Source organism: Geotrypetes seraphini, chromosome 4 (genome assembly GCF_902459505.1).
Source record: "Geotrypetes seraphini chromosome 4, aGeoSer1.1, whole genome shotgun sequence".
NCBI classification, from domain to species: domain Eukaryota; kingdom Metazoa; phylum Chordata; class Amphibia; order Gymnophiona; family Dermophiidae; genus Geotrypetes; species Geotrypetes seraphini.
This window is the reverse complement of record NC_047087.1, coordinates 208080141-208098527: the sequence shown is the minus strand read 5'-3', so window position 1 is coordinate 208098527 and position 18387 is coordinate 208080141. Positions and strand designations below refer to the sequence as shown.

Below are 18387 nucleotides of genomic sequence, written 5' to 3'. Positions count from 1 at the left end.
AATCTCAATACTCCAAATGTCCCGAAGACCAGTCTTTGGATTTTTATTCATAAATCCAGCTATTAATTTGTACCACTGAGCGGCCTGATGTCCCAGGAAATCTACATGAAAGCATAAGAATTCTAACCTATATTGCTTATTAAGATTTTTCCATTTAGGGAACCCCACCTGAATAGCCTGATTTAGTTGCATCCATCTAAAATTTTGTGATTTATTAAGGCCATATTTATGTTGCAACTGTGAAAACTCAAGCAGCTTACCATTAGAAATAACATCTTCTAATACACGTATTCCTGCAATCATCCAATGCTTCCAGATGACTTTAAATCTGCCAATTTGAATCTTGGAGTTTGATTTGTTGATTTGTTAATTGGAATAGGTGTTAAATTGCTCACATATCTTATTGTTTTCCATGTGTCTACAAATAATCTATTTTCTTTATATAATCTAGGCATTTTGATACTAAGTACATGGCATAATCGCAGAGGGAACATGAGTCGCCATTCCAACCACAACCAATCCGGGATATTATCAACAGGCTTTGGGAGGATCCAATACATACCCTGGCGCATAATATAGGATTGATGATACCTATAAAAACTGGGAAAATTTACCCCTCCCTCTGTAATCGGTTTTTGTAGAGATACTAAAGCAATTCTAGCCTTTTTGCCCAGCCAAATAAATTTTGTAAGAATATAGTTTAACTTTTTATAAAAGGACCCCTGAAAAAAAACTGGTAACATACCCATTTGATTACAAACCATAGGCAAAATCATCATTTTGATAGTTTGAATTCTCCCCCACCAAGAAAGATGTAAAGGATTCCATTGCTCACACATTTCTGTTACTTTCTGTAATAAAAATTTTTCATTCACTTTCATTGTTTCTTCCAACATGTTTTTTATCCAAATGCCTAAATATTTTATTCCGTCTTCTTTCCATAGAAAGGGGAATGTTTCAAATAAACCTTTTGTTCAATGGACATTAAGTGAAAGAACTTCTGATTTACTCCAATTTATCTTATATCCTAAAAATTTTCCAAATTTTTCTATCAATAATAGTAAGCTTGGAATGGTTGTTTCCATATTTCTCAAATGAAGCAATATATCATCTGCATAAGCAGAAACTTTATATTCCTGATCTGAATAAGGAATACCCTGTATCCCCTTCGTTTGCTGAATAGCTAATAACAAGGGCTCTAATACAATATCAAAAAGCAAAGGAGACAAGGACAGCCTTGTCTAACCCCCCTCTGCAGACTAAAACGCTCTGAGAAATTATTATTAATATATAATCTAGCAGCAGGGAAACTATACAATGTTTGGATCATTTGTATAAATCCTGAACCTATATCAAACCACTCCATTGCTTGATACATGAAGGCCCATTCTACCCGATCAAAGGCCTTCTCTGCGTCCAGGGATACAGAAAAGGCTGGATCATTCATGGCTTTTGTTAAATTTAACATATGAAAAGCCAATCTAGTATTATTAGAGGAATGTCTCTGAGCAACAAATCCTGTTTGGTGCATACCAGTAATAAAAGGGAGAGCCTTGGCTAAGCGTAAAGCCAATGTTTTAGCTATCTCATTCCCTCTCTCCCACAATTCTACTCAACTCCTGTAGCCACACTGACCCCTTCACTTCCCCTTTTGCCAGCTGGGCCCAATGTAATAAGCTGTGCTGTCCTTAAGTGTAGTGGTTTAGTTTTGATTTTTCCACGCTACCCTTACTCCCAATGCAATAAAGATATTAATGCATTAGAAAAATAAAACCATTAAGCTAAAGGTTATGGAAAGCAAAATGCATGCAAATAGGTCAATTCTTAATTACTCCAAATGTAAAATACTGTGCTAAATTTTGGTACAGTTGGTTTACTTTACTGGTAGCATTGCAGGGCTGATACAAAAAGCCATGCCGTAGACCTGTGCACCAATGGCTCAGTTGGCACCAAAAAATTATCTACAAAATATACCAGGGTAATTCAGTAAGTAAGTTACTGCAGTGTCAAAAACACGTGGAGGGACATAATAATAATAAAAAAGGTCTAAGTCCGTTTTGGGCCTAGGGCGCTAGTCGGCCAAAGTTAGCAGAGTCTATAAAGTCCACTCTCGAAAAATATGTCCAAATTATTTCGTTTTCGAAAATCGTCTATTTATACATCCAGCCGTTGATCACCAAGTCATCTATCGTTATATCACATTTTCGTCCAAAAAATTCATCCATGCCCCAAACGCCCAGAACAAGACCTTTTGGACATGGGAGGGGCCAGCAAAGTGATGGACTGGACACCCAGACATGGCAACAGAGTAATGGCGTATCTTACAGGGCACTGCTGTGAACTTCACAAAAAGGGTACCACATAAATATCTCGCCACAACTCCCCTTGCAGGTCATGGTGAGCCCCCCAAAACACCCTGGGGTGCATTTAGTGGCTGGATTTGTGGGGAAAGTGAGACCTCTCCTACCTCTGGGCCCTAGCTTACAGATGTCGACTCAAACTGTCAGTGTCTCACAGTCTGTCTGTTGGGCAATTAGTTACTCCAAATGATGCCACTTTCCATTCCAGCAAACATAGGTTATAACTATAGGGCCCGATATTCAACTAGTGGTGATCAACATTTTGCTGACTGTTACCAGCGTTAAACCTGGAAATTCAATGCTGGACCATGCATGGACACAGGCATTCACTATCCAGTTTTCTGGCTAACACATAGCTGGTTAAATGTGATATTCAGCACTTAACTGGCCACGGGTTTAACACATAAATATAAGACTGACTTTTATGTGGTCCTATTTATTCAGTTAACTTGCTGGTTAAGTGCTTAATTTAGACACTTAAAACAGACACATGCCAACTCCGCCCCAGACACTCCCCTCCCCCCAAATAGCCAGTTTTCATTTTGGCACCTACCAGTTATTTTCAGTGGCACAAACTGGTTAATTTGAATTCAATAGAGAACAAACTCATATCAAGTAAATTTGATTACCAGACCTCAAACACCCAAGGCACTACTTTGTTGATTTTTCGTACCTTTACTGGGGTGATGTGTTCATCATCAGTCTTGGTAAAGTGACATATGCAAGTTGATTTTTAAATTATTTTTAACAGGCTCTATAAAATTATAAAGTGCTTATAGTGCTGTAAAGGGAAAGCACTTATCTTTATACCCGATGGCTGCCCAACCGTTTCACTCTTGGTTTCATCAGGGGCTATGCCTCCTTGACTACATGCACCAATTTCTAAAAGAAAACCAAAAAACTTGATAAACAATTTAAAATGCGAAAATTCCAACATCTCTAACAAATTAATATATTAAATATTCATTCCATAATTCTCAAAATCAACTTTTTAGTAATAAGTTCAAAATTAATTTTTTTTAAAAATTCATTAATTATGATATTTCATTATTGTTGTGGAACTCTAAGCCATAAAACCTAACACTTAGGGCTCCTTTTACAAAGATGCGCTAGTGTTTTTAGCGCACCTAAAACCTTAACAGTAAATACTATTAATGAACTTAGGGCTCCTTTTACAAAGGTGCGTTAGGGTCTTAATGCGCTCTAGCCGCTACCGCCTCTTGAGCAGGCGGTAGTTTTTCAGCTAGTGCGTGCTAATTCGGTGCGTGCTCTAAAAACGTTAGCGCACCTTTGTAAAAGGAGCCCATAATCTTCCCAGCTACATAATTTAATCATGCTTGTCTAAATATGCAAAGTGCTCTCACTAAACAAAAATAAAAATAATTAACAAGTATAATCAAAAACTCTTAACTTAGAATGACCAAAAAAACTTTTTATAAAAACTGCAATCATGAAATGATTTGATTACCTCATTGGGCTATTAAACAATGCCAGGAAAGAGGAAATCACCAGAGAAAAATATTTTTTTTATTAACTATAATATCAGCTTATAGAGGAAATTTAGTAAAAAGTTACTCGTTTTATATTGATTGTTGTGAAGCACTGTGTTACCCAATAAAATGATTACATACACACCAAAAATCGTTATTGCTAGTGTGAGAAACATTGAGACGCTAGCATGTGGATGATATCTGTTCGTAACGGACTTTTCAATTGAATGCCGAACACCAGAAAGGTTTACTTGTTCTATAAAGTCTCTTTCTGGGACAAAATAATAAATGCCAAAATCTGCATGATGGACATCTTAGAGCTTACAAAATGGTGTCAGTTCTTTTATCAGATGCTCTTAAATACAATTACTTAATATAAAAAACGTTAAAATGCTAACATATAAATTCTAATGTCCTCACTCTAAAAATCTTTAAAAAAAATCCCAGAAAACAAAAACAATTGACTTACTCTGGTGAAAAAATCTCTTCCTTTAACTATTTACAGTCTCTATCAATATCAGTAGTCAATAGAAGTTTCAAATTTTTTAGAGTAACAGTCACTTTATCAGTCTTTACCCTCTTCTGAGATCCAAAGAGAAATATTATCCTTTTCTACTCTGTTCATGGGCACACCCGGGGTACCCTATTCTCCTCTCTTGGTTGGGGTTACTAGATGTCCGGATTCCCCGGAAATGTCCTCCTTTTGAGGACATGTCTAGGGGTCCAGACAGCTTTTCAAAACCTGGTGCTTTGTACGGGTTTTGAAAAGCCTCCTCAAATCGCGTCGTGCAGGAAGGAAGTCCGCTCATCGCTTGGCATCCATGCATGCGTGGACTTCCTGTTCGACAAGAGCAGGCAGCGGAGGGTAGGGATGTGCAGAACTGGGCGGGTCTAGGAGGTCCGGATTTTCTGATTGGAAAATCTGGCAACCTTACTCTTGGTGGTTTGCTTGTGGCAACCGGATCAGGACTTTCTCTCCCACTAGAATCCAGCTTCAGGAACCTCCCTCTAGGTTAGAGCTCAGACAGGAAATTTAAACAACCAGAGCTCTTTCTTCAGGTGTCTCCCTTGGTCTCAGGACTCTGGTGGGAGAAAGGAACAACCAAAAGCCAGAAATGTGCTCTGTACTCCTCTTTTACACACTCCCCCCCCTCCCACTAGGGGAAAAAGGAACCTCCTACTCCTCCACAGGTCTTTTCTAGCCAAAGTCAAGAAATTCAGTGACCTCCTTGAAAATCCAGACCAAATTTTCCCAGCAAGGGCATTGGCCAGGGGGTTGCACTTAGCAGCAAGTTTAGGAGAGTCACTAGCTCTACCGGTCCCTTGCCCTGGAACAGGAATGTGACTTCTGCAAAGCAGTGGCACATTCAAGGGATCCATCTAAGCACACCTTACAGTTTACATATGGAATAGCTAAGTTGCTTTTTATATTCACTGCTTTAAGCTTTAGTTCATCATGAAGATGGTACATCAGGGTCAGTCTGCTTTTATACTTTTATGGTTAGGGCAGGCCCTCCATGCATTGCAATAATAGATAGATAAATAAAGTTGAGGTTAGGGGAGGGGGGGGGGGAAATATGGCTATCACAGCTTGTATGGCTTGGAGTGAGCCTCATTAACCTTAATGAGTGTAAAGGCATTTCTTAAATCTATAGCTGAAATGAGAATTTCTTCCCCTATGATAATAAAACCCTCCTGCCATGGCAAAATAATAAGGTGAAGCTGAATAACTTCATAGTCCTCAGCCAACAAGGATGAAATAATTGCAGCAAACTTTTCTGTGCCTAATAACAGTTGTATGTACTCTAAATGCCATGGGACCAGTTTATTATTAGGAGAATTTGAAATCAATAAAGAAATAAAAGTTGCAACCATGTTATTCTTCAAAAAAAAGTCTTCTTGTCATTCTTGATATGAGCCAAAATCTCAGAGGGAAGGGATGAGGAGAAGCAGGACTGCTAGGCAGGGCTGTGAATTAAAGTGACTTTAGAAGAGCAAACATAAAAATTTAACATGAAAAAGTATAATTTATAGAAAGGTCTCAGCTAAACCTCTAATAGCTTCTCAATTTTTTTAGGGTCTGGAGTGGTCCTACAGGACTAGAGAGGAGGTGTGTGGTGCAGTGGTTAGAGCTACAGCCTTGGCTTCCTGAGGTTGTGGGTTCAAATCCCACACTGCTCCTTGTGACCCTGGGCAAGTTAGATAGAGTGGGAGCCCACCAGGACAGTTAGGGAAAAATGCTTGAGTACCTGAATAATTTGTAATCCACATAGAATTGTAGGATATGCAAATATAATTTTTTTTTTTTTTTTAAAGATAGACAAATGTGGTTTCTTTCCACAAAAGCAGAGGTAAGGAAGAGACCAGGAAATGCTTCTGAACACAGAGGATAATACATCTGATGGAAGCAAACAGATTGTAGGATTCAAGGCAGCAATGTTTTACTAGAGGTAGGCCTTGTCAGTGGAATCTAATAATATTCTTTGATTGGGTGGACATGAGGATCTCCTGGTCATTTGCCCACTTGGTGCAAAAATTGCAGACCTCACATGTTACCTAGGTAGGATTTTAGACATCTGTCTTGGTACACATAGGTACCAATGACATAGAAAATGTGGGAGGGAGATTCTGGAAGCCAAATTTAGGCTCTTAGGTAGAAAGCTGAAATCCAGATCCTCCAGGGTAGCATTTTCAGAAATGCTTCTTTTTCCATGTAAACAACCCAAGTGGCAGGCAGAGTTCCATAGTCTCAATGCGTGTTGGAGACAATGGTGCAGGGATGAGGGATTTAGATTTGTTAGGAACTAGAGAATGTTCTTGGAAAGTGGGAGCCTATTTGAAAAGGATGGAATCCACCTTAACTGGGGTGGAACCAGGCTGCTGGCACTAACATTTATAAAGGAGAGAGAGTAGCTTTTGAACTAAGATGGGGGAAAAGCCAACAGTCACCCAGGAACAGATGGTTCAGTGTGGAGTATCCTTGAAGGGTACTATAGAAACAATGACATTTAGGGAATCCCTAAATAAAGAGATTTCAATAAAGAAAAGAAAGCCAGGAGTGTTTAAGAGGAAAGCAGAGTAAACAATGCAAATTATCCCTGTCAACTTCTAAGCAGCCAGTAATGCAAGGAAAAAATACAAATTGAAGTGTCTGTATACAAATGCTAGAAGCCTAAAAAATAAAGTTTATATAGCATTGACCCCCACTTTTGCAAAGTCAAGTTAAGCTTTCTTATTGCTGGCCTCAGTGGTATTAGTTCCAGTACTCATAGGAATTCTGTGAGCGTTGGAGCTAATACTGCCACAGTCAGTAATAAAAAAAAAGCCTAACTCGGCTTTGCAAAAGGGGAGTAAATGAAGAGGTAGAAATAATAGGCATCTCAAAGACCTGGTGGAAAGAAGGCAATTGATGGGACACTGTGTTATCAGGGCAAAAATTATATTTCAATGATAGAGTAGATTGAATTGGAGGGGGGGGGGGGTGTTGTGTTATATGTTAAAGAGGAAATTAAATCAAACAAATATTTCTCTACACATGTAATTAAACTCTGGAATTCATTGCTGGAGAATGTGGTGAAATCAGTTAGCGGGGTTTAAAAAAGGCTTGGATAATTTCCTAAAAGAGAAGTTATAGGTCATTATTAAGATGGCATGGGAAAATCTACTACTTATTCCTAGGATAAGCAACCAAAAATTTGTTTTACTACTTAGGATCTATCTAGGTATTTGGGACCTGGGTTGGCCACTGTTGGAAACAGGATACCAGGCTTGATGGACCTTCGGTCTGTCCCAGTATTGCAGTTCTTATGTTCTTAAAATAAACATTCTGCATGACATAGATAGCAGTGTGGAATTCAAATGGATAGAAATTCCATGTGTGAAAGGAAAGAATATACAGATAAGGCTGTACTACTGTCCCAGGAAAGAATGAGCAGACAGATAAAGAAACATTTACAGATATTAGGAAAGCTGGCATATTGGGCAACAGTATAATAATGGGTGATTTCAATTACATTAATATTTGGAAAAGGAGCATGTTTATTTAATACAAAATTAAAAAAAAAACCAAAAAGCTTACATACTCCAATAATCGACATAGGAACCTGCTTCCTAGCCCAGTACTTAAACTACCAAAAAAAAAAAAAAGTGGAGACCGGAAGAGGAAAGAATGTCCTTGGACACCGTCTAGCCCGCCTACTTCACAGGGCTTTAAACTAGGTAAGTCGGGGGAGGGTACAGGCACATACAACATACCTGGCGAACTAAACTGCCAATACTTTTTTGGGGCTGAAGAAAGTAGTCACCATAATTCTGGGTCAGGGACGAGTACGAAAACTTTCGAATCGGGGGTATGTTCATATGACAATTATGGGTCACATTGTAATTTTGGGTCTAGAGGGAGCACACATTGTAATTCTGGGTCCAAGAGGAGTACACATTGTAGTTATGAGTCTAGGGAGAATAAAAACAATGCTAAAGGTGTTCAAGTAGCTCAAGCAGGAACACCCCCACTGAGTCGTAATAAAAATACAACGTGGAGGGCTATGTACGTCAACGCACACAGTTTGGGAAACAAGATCCTGGAATTAGAAACGGAAATAAGGAATGCCGACCTGGATGTGGTGGCAATATCTGAGACCTGGCTCACAGACTCCCACAGGTGGGACATGGTCTTACCAGGTTACAACTTGCTTCGCCGGGACAGGGAGGGCAGAATAGGGGGAGGTGTAGCATTATATACTAAAGATGACATTATGGTCACAAGAATCGCAGATGTCCAGTACACTGGGGAATCCCTTTGGGTTAATTTGGCCAGAGGGAAGGACAAATGCTTGTATCTTGGCGTAATTTACAGACCCCCAAGACAACATGATGACCTGGATATGGAAATAATCAGTGATATAGAAAATATCACCTTGCGTGGGGACACAGTAGTGTTAGGTGACTTCAACATGCCTGATGTGGATTGGGATAAACTTACCTCTGCTTCCGGCAGCAGCAGGAGGCTATTAAATGCTATGAAGGGAGCTGGTCTCAAGCAACTGGTGTTGGACCCAACAAGGGATCAGGCAATACTGGACCTATTACTTACCAATGGAGAAAGTGTCACAGAGGTCTCGGTGGGCGACACATTGGCCTCCAGTGACCACAACATGGTATGGTTCAATCTTAGGAAAGGTTTCACTAAATCTACCACACTGACCAAGATCCTCAAATTCAAGGACACAAACTTCAAAGAAATGGGAGACTTCGTTCACCAGGCGCTACAAGAACAAGCAGAAACAGATAGCGTGGAAGAAATGTGGTCAACTTTGAAAACCACCATACAGGAAGCGACAAACCGCTATGTTAAATTAGTAAGTAAACAACGAAGGAACAATAAGCCGAAGTGGTTCACTACAGAGATCTCGGCCCTTATCAAGGAGAAGAAAAAAGCATTCATCTCTTACAAACAATCAGGGAAACAGGTCTCTAGAGCAGACTACTTGACCAAATCAAAAGCCGTCAAAACGGCAGTCAGGGAGGCTAAGTTTCTCATGGAGGAGTCTCTGGCAAAAAACATCAAGAAGGGAGATAAATCCTTCTTTAGGTATATCAGTGACCGAAGCAAAAACTCAAGCGGGATTGTACGTCTTAGGAAACCAGACGGAGACTATGTGGAAAAGGATTCGGAAAAAGCCCAACTATTAAATGAATACTTCAGCTCAGTCTTCACCCGAGAAGCGCCGGGGCTTGGCCCTCAGCTACAGACAAGGGTTGACTCAGTTGATCCGTTCAGTAGCTTCGAGTTTACGCCAAGCAGTGTCTACAGTGAGCTATCAAGGCTCAAGGTTAACAAGGCAATGGGGCCTGACAACCTACACCCCAGGGTGCTAAGGGAGCTGTGTGATGTCCTGGCGGAGCCACTGTCCAAGCTCTTCAACCTCTCCCTTAGCAAAGGCAGCGTTCCGTCGGACTGGAGGACGGCTAACGTCATTCCACTCCACAAGAAAGGCTCCAAGATGGAGACAGCAAACTACAGACCAGTAAGTCTAACATCGATAGTATGCAAACTAATGGAAACTCTGATAAAACACCAATTGGATAAGATCCTAGATGAGGAGAATCTACGGGATCCCCGTCAACATGGATTTACAAAAGGGAGATCGTGCCAATCCAACTTGATCAGCTTCTTTGACTGGGTGACGGGGAAGCTAGATATTGGGGAGTCCCTGGACATCGTGTACCTGGACTTTAGCAAAGCATTTGATAGCGTACCACACCGCAGGTTGCTGAACAAGATGAGTTCTATAGGATTAGGTGACACATTGACGAAATGGGTTGGGAACTGGCTTGGAGGTAGGCTTCAAAGGGTGGTGGTGAACGGCACACCCTCTAAAATGACGGAGGTGATCAGTGGAGTGCCACAGGGCTCGGTCTTGGGCCCAATCCTATTCAACATCTTTATAAGGGACTTGGCAGAAGGGCTTAGGGGTAAAATAACATTATTCGCCGATGACGCCAAACTAAGTAATGTAGTGGGCAAATGCACAATAGATGATGTTTCAATGCCCGACAACATGATGCACGACCTACTCCTACTGGAGCGCTGGTCTAGGTCCTGGCAACTCAGCTTCAATGCCAAAAAATGCAAAGTTATGCACCTGGGCAGCCAAAATCCATGCAAGACTTACACCCTAAATGGCGAGATCCTTACAAGAACTGAAGCAGAACGTGACCTAGGGGTGATCGTCAGTGAGGACATGAAGGCTGCCAATCAAGTGGAGCAAGCTTCATCCAAAGCAAGACAAGTCATGGGTTGCATACGCAGAGGCTTCGTCAGCCGAAAGCCGGAAGTCATTATGCCATTGTATAGATCCATGGTGAGGCCCCACCTGGAATACTGTGTGCAATTCTGGAGACCGCATTATCGTAAGGATGTGCTGAGACTGGAGTCGGTTCAGAGAATGGCCACTCGGATGGTCTCAGGACTCAAGGATCTCCCATACGAGGAACGGTTAAACAAATTGCAGCTATACTCACTCGAGGAGCGCAGAGAGAGGGGGGACATGATCGAGACGTTCAAGTATCTCTCGGGCCGCATAGAGACGGAGGAAGATATCTTCCTCTTCAAGGGTCCCACGACAACAAGAGGGCATCCGTGGAAAATTAGGGGAGGGAAACTACGAGCTGACACCAGGAAATTCTTTTTCACAGAAAGGGTGGTTGATCGCTGGAATAGTCTTCCACTACATGTGATCGAGGCCAGCAGCGTGCCTGATTTTAAGGCCAGATGGGATCGTCACGTGGGATCTATTCACAGGGCAAAAGAAGAGGAGGGATCTATTCACAGGGCAATGGTAGGGGAGGGACATTAGGGTGGGCAGACTGGATGGGCCTTGGCCCTTATCTGCCGTCTATTTCTATGTTTCTATGTTTCTATGTTTCTATGAGACAAAGACCTCAGTTTTGCTTTATAGATTTGAAAAAAAGCTCCACTTTCTTCACAACTCTATTCATTCAAAGTAGAAAAATGCAGTAAAAATTTCAAAAAATTGATGATAAGGACAAAGGCTAACACTATATACCATGCAAAACAATGCAGTCAAAAACACAAACAGTGATCACTTAAGGACTTACCCCAATATTGAATGGATAAATGTTACATCAGGGAATGCTAAGGAGGTAAAATTCCTAGATGAAATAAACAACTGTTTTTTGGGAGCAACTGGTCCAGGAACCGACAAAAAGGGGAGCTCTTATAGATGTGATCTTTAGTGGAATGCAGGACATAATATGAGAGGTAACTGTGTTGGGTCTGCTGGAAAACAATGATCATAACATGATCAAATTTAAGCTGATATCTGGAGTGAAATCACTAAATAAATCTACTGTAGCGGCATTTAATTTTTGAAAAGGTGACTGATAAAATGAGGAAAATGGTTAATAAAAAGCTGAAAGGATTGGACGCAAAGGTTAGGACTTTAAATCAGGTATGTACATTATTTAAAAATACCATTGTGGAAGCCCAGACCAGATGTATTCCATGTATTAACAAAGGTGGAAAGAAGAGAAAACAAGAACTGGCATGGTTAAAAGGTGAAGTGAAATAGGCTATTTGAGCCAAAAAAATGGAAGAAGGTTCAAATGAAGAAAAGAAGCAACATAAGCACTGGCAAGTTAGATAAAGGGGGCTAAAAGAAAATATGAAGAAAATCTTGCCAAAGGCAAAAACTCATAGTAACAACTTTTTTAGATACATCAGAAGCAGAAAGAACTCATAGTAACAACTTTTTTTTACATACATCAAGAAGCAGAAAGACTGTGAGGGAATCCATTGGTCTGTTGGATCATCAAGGAGCACTCAGGGAGAGAATGAATAAATTAACTGCTTTGGTTTTTACAGAAGAAGACATAAGAGATCTTCCCAAGGGTGAAGATATGGAGGAATTGAAAGAAATCTCTGTAAACTTTGAAGATGTACTGAACCAAAATTGACTTTTAAAGAGTGATAAATTGCCTGGACTGGACAATAATATATCCTGAAAGAAATCAAATATAAAATTGCTGACCTGCTGTTAGTGATCTGTATTTATTTATTCAGTTTTCTATACTGTTTTCCCAAGTGAGCTTGGAACAGTTTGTATGAGTTTATTCAGGTGCTCAGGTTTATTCCCCTGCTTGACTTGGTGAGCTCACAATCTAATGTACCTTGGGCAATGGGGTGATTAGGTGACTTGCCCAGGTTTACAAAGAGCAGTGCAAGATTTAACCCACAACCTCAGGGTGCTGGGACTGTAGCTTTCAACCACTGTGACAAACTATCCCCTGTAACCTATCACTAAAATCATCCATAGTACCTGAAGATTGGAGGGTGGCCAATGTAATACCAATTTTTAAAACGGGTTCCGGGGCAATCCGGGAAATTACAGACTGGCAAGCCTGACTTCAGTGTTGGGCAAAATAAAAATTAAACTTATGGAACACGTAGACAAACATGGTTTAATAGGACTGAGTCACCAATTTGCTTCATGGAGGAGCATGTGATGTAGTGGTTAGAGCTACAGCCTCAGCACCCTAAGGTTGTGGGTTCAAACCCTGTACTGCTCCTTGTGATCCTGGGCAAGTCACTTAAACCTCCACTGCTCCCAAGTACATTAGATAGACCATGAGCCCACTGGGACAGTTAGAGAAAATGCTTGAAGTACCTGTATGTAAACCATTTTTGAGTGTGTATATAAAAAGGCAGCATACACATCCCTTCCCATTTCTTTGAAGGTAATCCGGTTGATGTAGTATATTTGATGTAGAATATCTAGGTTTTCAGAAAGCTTTTGACAAAGTTCCTTATGAGAAGCTCCTAAGAAAACTATAGCATCATGGGATAGCAAGCAATGTTATGTTGTGGATTAGGAATTGGTTATTGGACAGAAAACAGAAGGTAGGGTTAAATGGCCAGTGTTGATACTATTTTGCCCCTCTTTTTGAACTTTGGGATGTTCCTTTCTGCAATCTCATCTCACATGTCTCAACCTTGTTCCCAAATCTAATAATACTCGGTGATATCAACATGTATCTGGAGGACCAAACAGACCCCAAGGCGAGCTCATTCCGCAATTTGCAACTACAGCTGAACTTATCATCCTTCCCCTACGAAACAACCCACACAGGTGGATACTGCCTAGACTTTGTCATGTTCAACTCAGAGATGCCATCACACACAATGGCAGAGCTAGGTAGATGGGAACTTGCTCTCTGGTCAGACCACTACTTGTTCACCTTCCAATTGAACTTGCCAATGGCTTACAATACAAAACCGTACATTAAACCCTTACAAGTTCGTCAAGGCAGGATTTCACCTGAACTCTTCTGGGAACGGATCTCAGCCGGGCTGACCCACATCAAAACAAACATAGAGAACTCCATAGTGGCATGGCAAGACCTAGCGTCATCCACCCTCAATGACATTGCACCAATGAAAACAGTAAAACCAAAGAAGAAAGCTAATCCATGGTTCTCCGACTGTCAACAGATACTGAGAACAGGAGTGAGAAAGCTAGAAAGGGTTTGGAAGAAATCACAAACCCACGACAACTATGTCCGATGGAGAAGAGAAGTGAATCTGTACAAAAAAGCCATAGCAGATGCTAAAAGGCTCTACTATGAAAAACTGATTAACCGCTCAGAAAACTCCACTAAAGGCCTCTTTAAAGTTTTCACGTCCCTCAAATCCACAAAAGAACTAACAGCTGAACCTAAAATCCTTATCTGCCATCATCCTGACACCAATCCCGATAATGATAAGAACAGATTGCACTACACCTGAACATTTTAAGCCAGTATAGGGAATCCCATGACCTGCGAAACTGATCGAGTTCTGTGTCAACATCCAAGTAGCAAAATTTCTACAGCGAACGGAAGCACTACACCACACACATGGCTTCAGATCCTTGCATAGCACAGAATCACTTCTACTGGAGCTGACCTCGAAGGCCAAGGCATATCTAAGCAAGGGAACACCGTCGGTTCTTTTACAGTTTGACATTTCGGCAGCATTCAATGCCGTGGACCATTTGCTTCTACTACACAAACTCAGTGAGCTAGGCATAAGAGGCACGGCACTGAAGTGGTAAACAGAATTCCTTTCCACCAGAACCTACGAGGTGAGAAAGGACAATGACAGGTCATAAACATGGAAGGCTACCTGTGGTGTCCCACAAGGCTCACCATTTTCTCCCTCACTGTTCAATATGTCCTAGGCAGGAAATTCACAGATCCCCTAACCCACATGCTCTCCTATGCAGATGACATCTTTATACTGACCCCTGTTAAAAAAAACCTTCACCGAAACCACAACGCACATAGGACAACTAGTCAACGACCTCTGTGCATGGATTACAACAAACTTCCTAAAACTGAACAAACTAAAGACCAAAGTCCTATGGTTCAGAAATTATAACACCTTACCTTACACAGACCTGATACAAACGACTGGCGAAACGTTCAAACTGGAACAGTCCTCCAAGATCCTAGGTGTGATCCTCAACTCAGATCTAACCTGCACAGACCAAATACACTCCACAGAGACATGGCTTTCTGATAGCGTTGACTGTGCAGGATCAATCTGAACTAGTCTGGCTTGTTTAGTTTTACATTGGGTGTATTGATGTTCTACTGTAAAATGCTGCCTATTCCTGGGTACACTCTTGTGCGATGTGTGAATTGTTACTAAAAATCATGTTTTTCATATAGATGGGGGGGGGGGGGAGGTGCCCCGGGTGTCACATATGCTAGGCAAGCCCCTGACCTTGACTGGTTTTGAACGCTGGGAAAAATGAGTTGTAATCCATTGATCTTACCACTAAGGTACTCATTTTCCATGTCAGAAAGAACATTAATATTGTTCTAGGTACTGATGCAGGGTCACTTTAACCACCTATGGGCCCCTGGATAAACTTCTGTGAATGGGCCCCCCGCCAACACAGCATCACAGATTTCTTAGCCCCCCGCCAACCAAGCCACTTCCTGCTGAACCCCCCAATCAAAAAATGTGCTGATGGATCTGCTGGTTCTGCCCCTCAGAATCAGGAAACCCATGTCAGAAGGGTGTGGGACCAGCAAAGCTAACACATTCCAATTCAAAATGAAATACTTTTTTCTATCTTTTGAGCTTTTTTTTTTTTAAACTTCTATGTGTTTTTTTCCCCCTGACCTTGCAGGGTCTTATGCCCATTTTACTTTTCTTCTATCCCATGTCCACCACCCATTTTTCCTCTGCACCCCTATTCATCACTTCCTTGTTTAGCCCCATGTTTAGTTTTTCTCTCCTCTCTTCCCTTTTTCCCATACTCCTCCCTCCTCTTCCCTCCCCCCCCCCTCACTTTGCAGTTTGCCATCACTCCCCTTTCTTTCCCTCCTCCACTCTGGTTTTGTACCCTCTCACACTTTCCCTTTCCCACCAGTTCTTCATCTCCTTCCTTCTCCTAGTAATGTCACTTGGCAGTGGCAGCAGTTAGGGCGGGCTGCTGGCATTGTGACCCTTCTTCTGCCGCTTCCCGTGGAAACAGGAAATTGAATCAGAGTAGGTGAGACTCGGCAGAGGAAGGACACCAATCAATGCTGGCAGCCCGTCCCAAAACGGTGTGTGTTATGCACATGTATAGGTTAATATTTAAATGTATGGGGGTAATTTTCAAAACTGTTTTGCTGAAAAGTCTGCATCTACTTTTAAGTTCAGGCTCTGCACCAATTAAAAAAAAAAAGGTGTAACATTTTCCTTGGAACTGTACAAAGGTTTAGGTGCTTTCAGGGTGGGGACATTTTTAACAAATCACTCTTTACCCAACTAAATAGCTTTGGGAAATAAACCTCCCAGTGTCCACCCTATTGTGCGTTTTATAGGATTGTGCTGGGAAGGTCCTGGAGGAGTTATGATTGAGTGTATTGATCAGAACCATCTCGGTGGGTGACTTAAAATAAGAGGGGAAGGGGGAGCAAATGGCTGCAGGTTTGCCTGGGAATGCTTTATACCCTCCAACCAGCACTGCACTTGACCCACCAGTTCAAATATAGGAGCCTTCAGGCGTGAAGGGGAGAAAGTAAACAAGGGGGGGGGGGAGCTAAGTCAGTCCGCCCGTTAAAGAACTAAAGGGGGGGGGGGGAGCAGGGGTGTGAGTTGTATAGAACAACATGTTAAAATACACCTCGGGTAAACCCTGGGCTCCTAATATTGAGTGGCGAGGCTCTGCAATCACGTGACCGAGGGGGGGAGGGGGGATGCTCTGCAGTTTGCTGTTTGTTGGGTTTCAGACACACATAGTGCTGGAGAGCGCTGGAAGTCTTATGCTGGTCCCTGTCTGAGCCTAAAAAATCATACAGATCTCAGGATTGATTCCCCCCTCCCTCCCCCTTTTGCTGGCTTTTTTTTCTCTGTCCTTCCGCGTTTTGGAAATCAACCTCCTCTTTTTTATTATTATTATTATTTTATTCCCTTCTCCCGTTCTACCACCAAATCCGCGCTGATGTGCTGTGTGAAAGGCTGGAAATGGAAGTGTTGATGCTCTGTCTTCTCCCCTGGATATTTCAGTGCGTTTCAGTGCGGGCGGACTCTATCATCCACATTGGTAAGGAAAGAACCCGGCATGGATCATAACCCAGCAATATTAATAAAAATAAAGCGAAGATTTCTGTATTTGTGTTAAAAAAAAAAAAAAGATTTGAAAAAGCACCTTAGTGACGTGGAGCGGGGAAAGCTTAACTCAGAAAGAGGAAAAAAAAAATAAAATAAAATAAATGAACCTTCACACCGCCAAAGTTAAATGGCAGACCGATGCAACTTAACGCGATCCGCATGTCGGGAATGATCCGTGAGAGGAGAATCTAGGCTGCCAGGCTGGTTAGCGTTTTGCTTTGCAGTTTTCTGTGTGCAAACTTGTTTGCAAGGCGAAGAAGGAAGCGCTGAGAATTTGCCTTTTTTTTAACTTAGGTGGTATCAGCTTGAAGAGAGGGGCGGTAGCACCAACGTGAATTTATGAACAAAAAAAAAAAAAAAAAAAAGGGAGAGAGAAGGTCAGGTTTTATATTAGCATTTCGAGATCGTGTTTCATTGCATTCCTTTTTTTTTTTTTTTTTTTTTTTTCTCCATAAGAAGTGATTGCAGCGCCCAGATCTGCTTGGCTGGGGCAGGGACCGTAGCGTTGTGCAGAATGGGATCTGACCGTACCAGCGAGCCAGAATTAACTTTTATGTCTTTCGCTGATGGGTGGAATACAATTCACGATACTGGGAGACTGTAAAAAAAAATAAAAAATAAAATGGTGGTATTGCTAGGAGTTGTTAACATGTCCCATCATTTGACTTTCTATAGGTTAAAGAGGCAAATATACTCATAAACCTAGCCTGATAGTGAAAAGGAGTCCTAGGGAATAGGATAACCAAGGCTCTTGATGGTTAAAGATGCAGCCCTGCCATACTTACGGGAAGGAAGCGACAGAGGAGAGAAGGCTGTAGTTTAGGTTAGACCTCAGAGGTAGAACCAGACTTGGTAATGATGGATCAGAAGATATTTAACATGGCATGCTGAATGATGAGAATAGAGATAATCTGAGGAGTGCATGAGGCAGACAAGTGTTTGTGGAAGGGTGGAAAGGTTGTTGCTCTCTAATTCCACTTTAAAAAAAAAAAAAAAATGAAAGCAATACGACAGATAAGGAGAAATGCAGGTGTAGGTGACTGTTGGGAGGAGTGGAGGAGTTTAACAAAGCCCTTGTGGCTTTCAAGAAACTGGAAGCCACTGAGCCAGAGCCAAAGCCGACAGCATTGCAGATCCAGTAGAAGAGACCCAGTATTTTGCTTTGAACGCGGGTGTTAGGAAACGGGCTGCACAGTGGCTTTCTGTTTTATGAGCTGTGAGGGGCTTTCATGGGGACTTTTCTCTTCAAGGGGAAACAGTAATTCATTTCCACCTGTCACTCAACCGGGGTGCTTGTCTTCGTTTCCAAGCTACAACCTGGAGACTGATAGTACAAGAAAGCCTGTCAACAGTTTCTTCTTAAAGA

At 41.6% G+C, this 18387-nt stretch overlaps 1 protein-coding gene across 4 annotated transcripts in view; it reads left to right on the top strand.

Moving 5' to 3' along the window:
- The window catches only part of GRID1 (glutamate ionotropic receptor delta type subunit 1), a 1864061-nt gene that overhangs the window by 9043 nt on the left and 1836631 nt on the right, over nucleotides 1–18387 (top strand). Inside the window, exons 1-2 of one of the 4 annotated variants that reach the window (XM_033941932.1) lie at nucleotides 15956–15970; nucleotides 16868–16953. The exons of 1 other annotated variant lie outside the window; for it this stretch is intronic. In XM_033941932.1, coding sequence (XP_033797823.1) covers nucleotides 16875–16953 — 79 coding nt within the window. In that variant the 5' untranslated portion in view covers nucleotides 15956–15970; nucleotides 16868–16874. Of the gene's footprint in view, nucleotides 1–15900; nucleotides 15971–16602; nucleotides 16954–18387 lie in introns of those variants that run through there. 2 more of the 4 variants (XM_033941936.1, XM_033941931.1) reach the window with 2 other exon arrangements.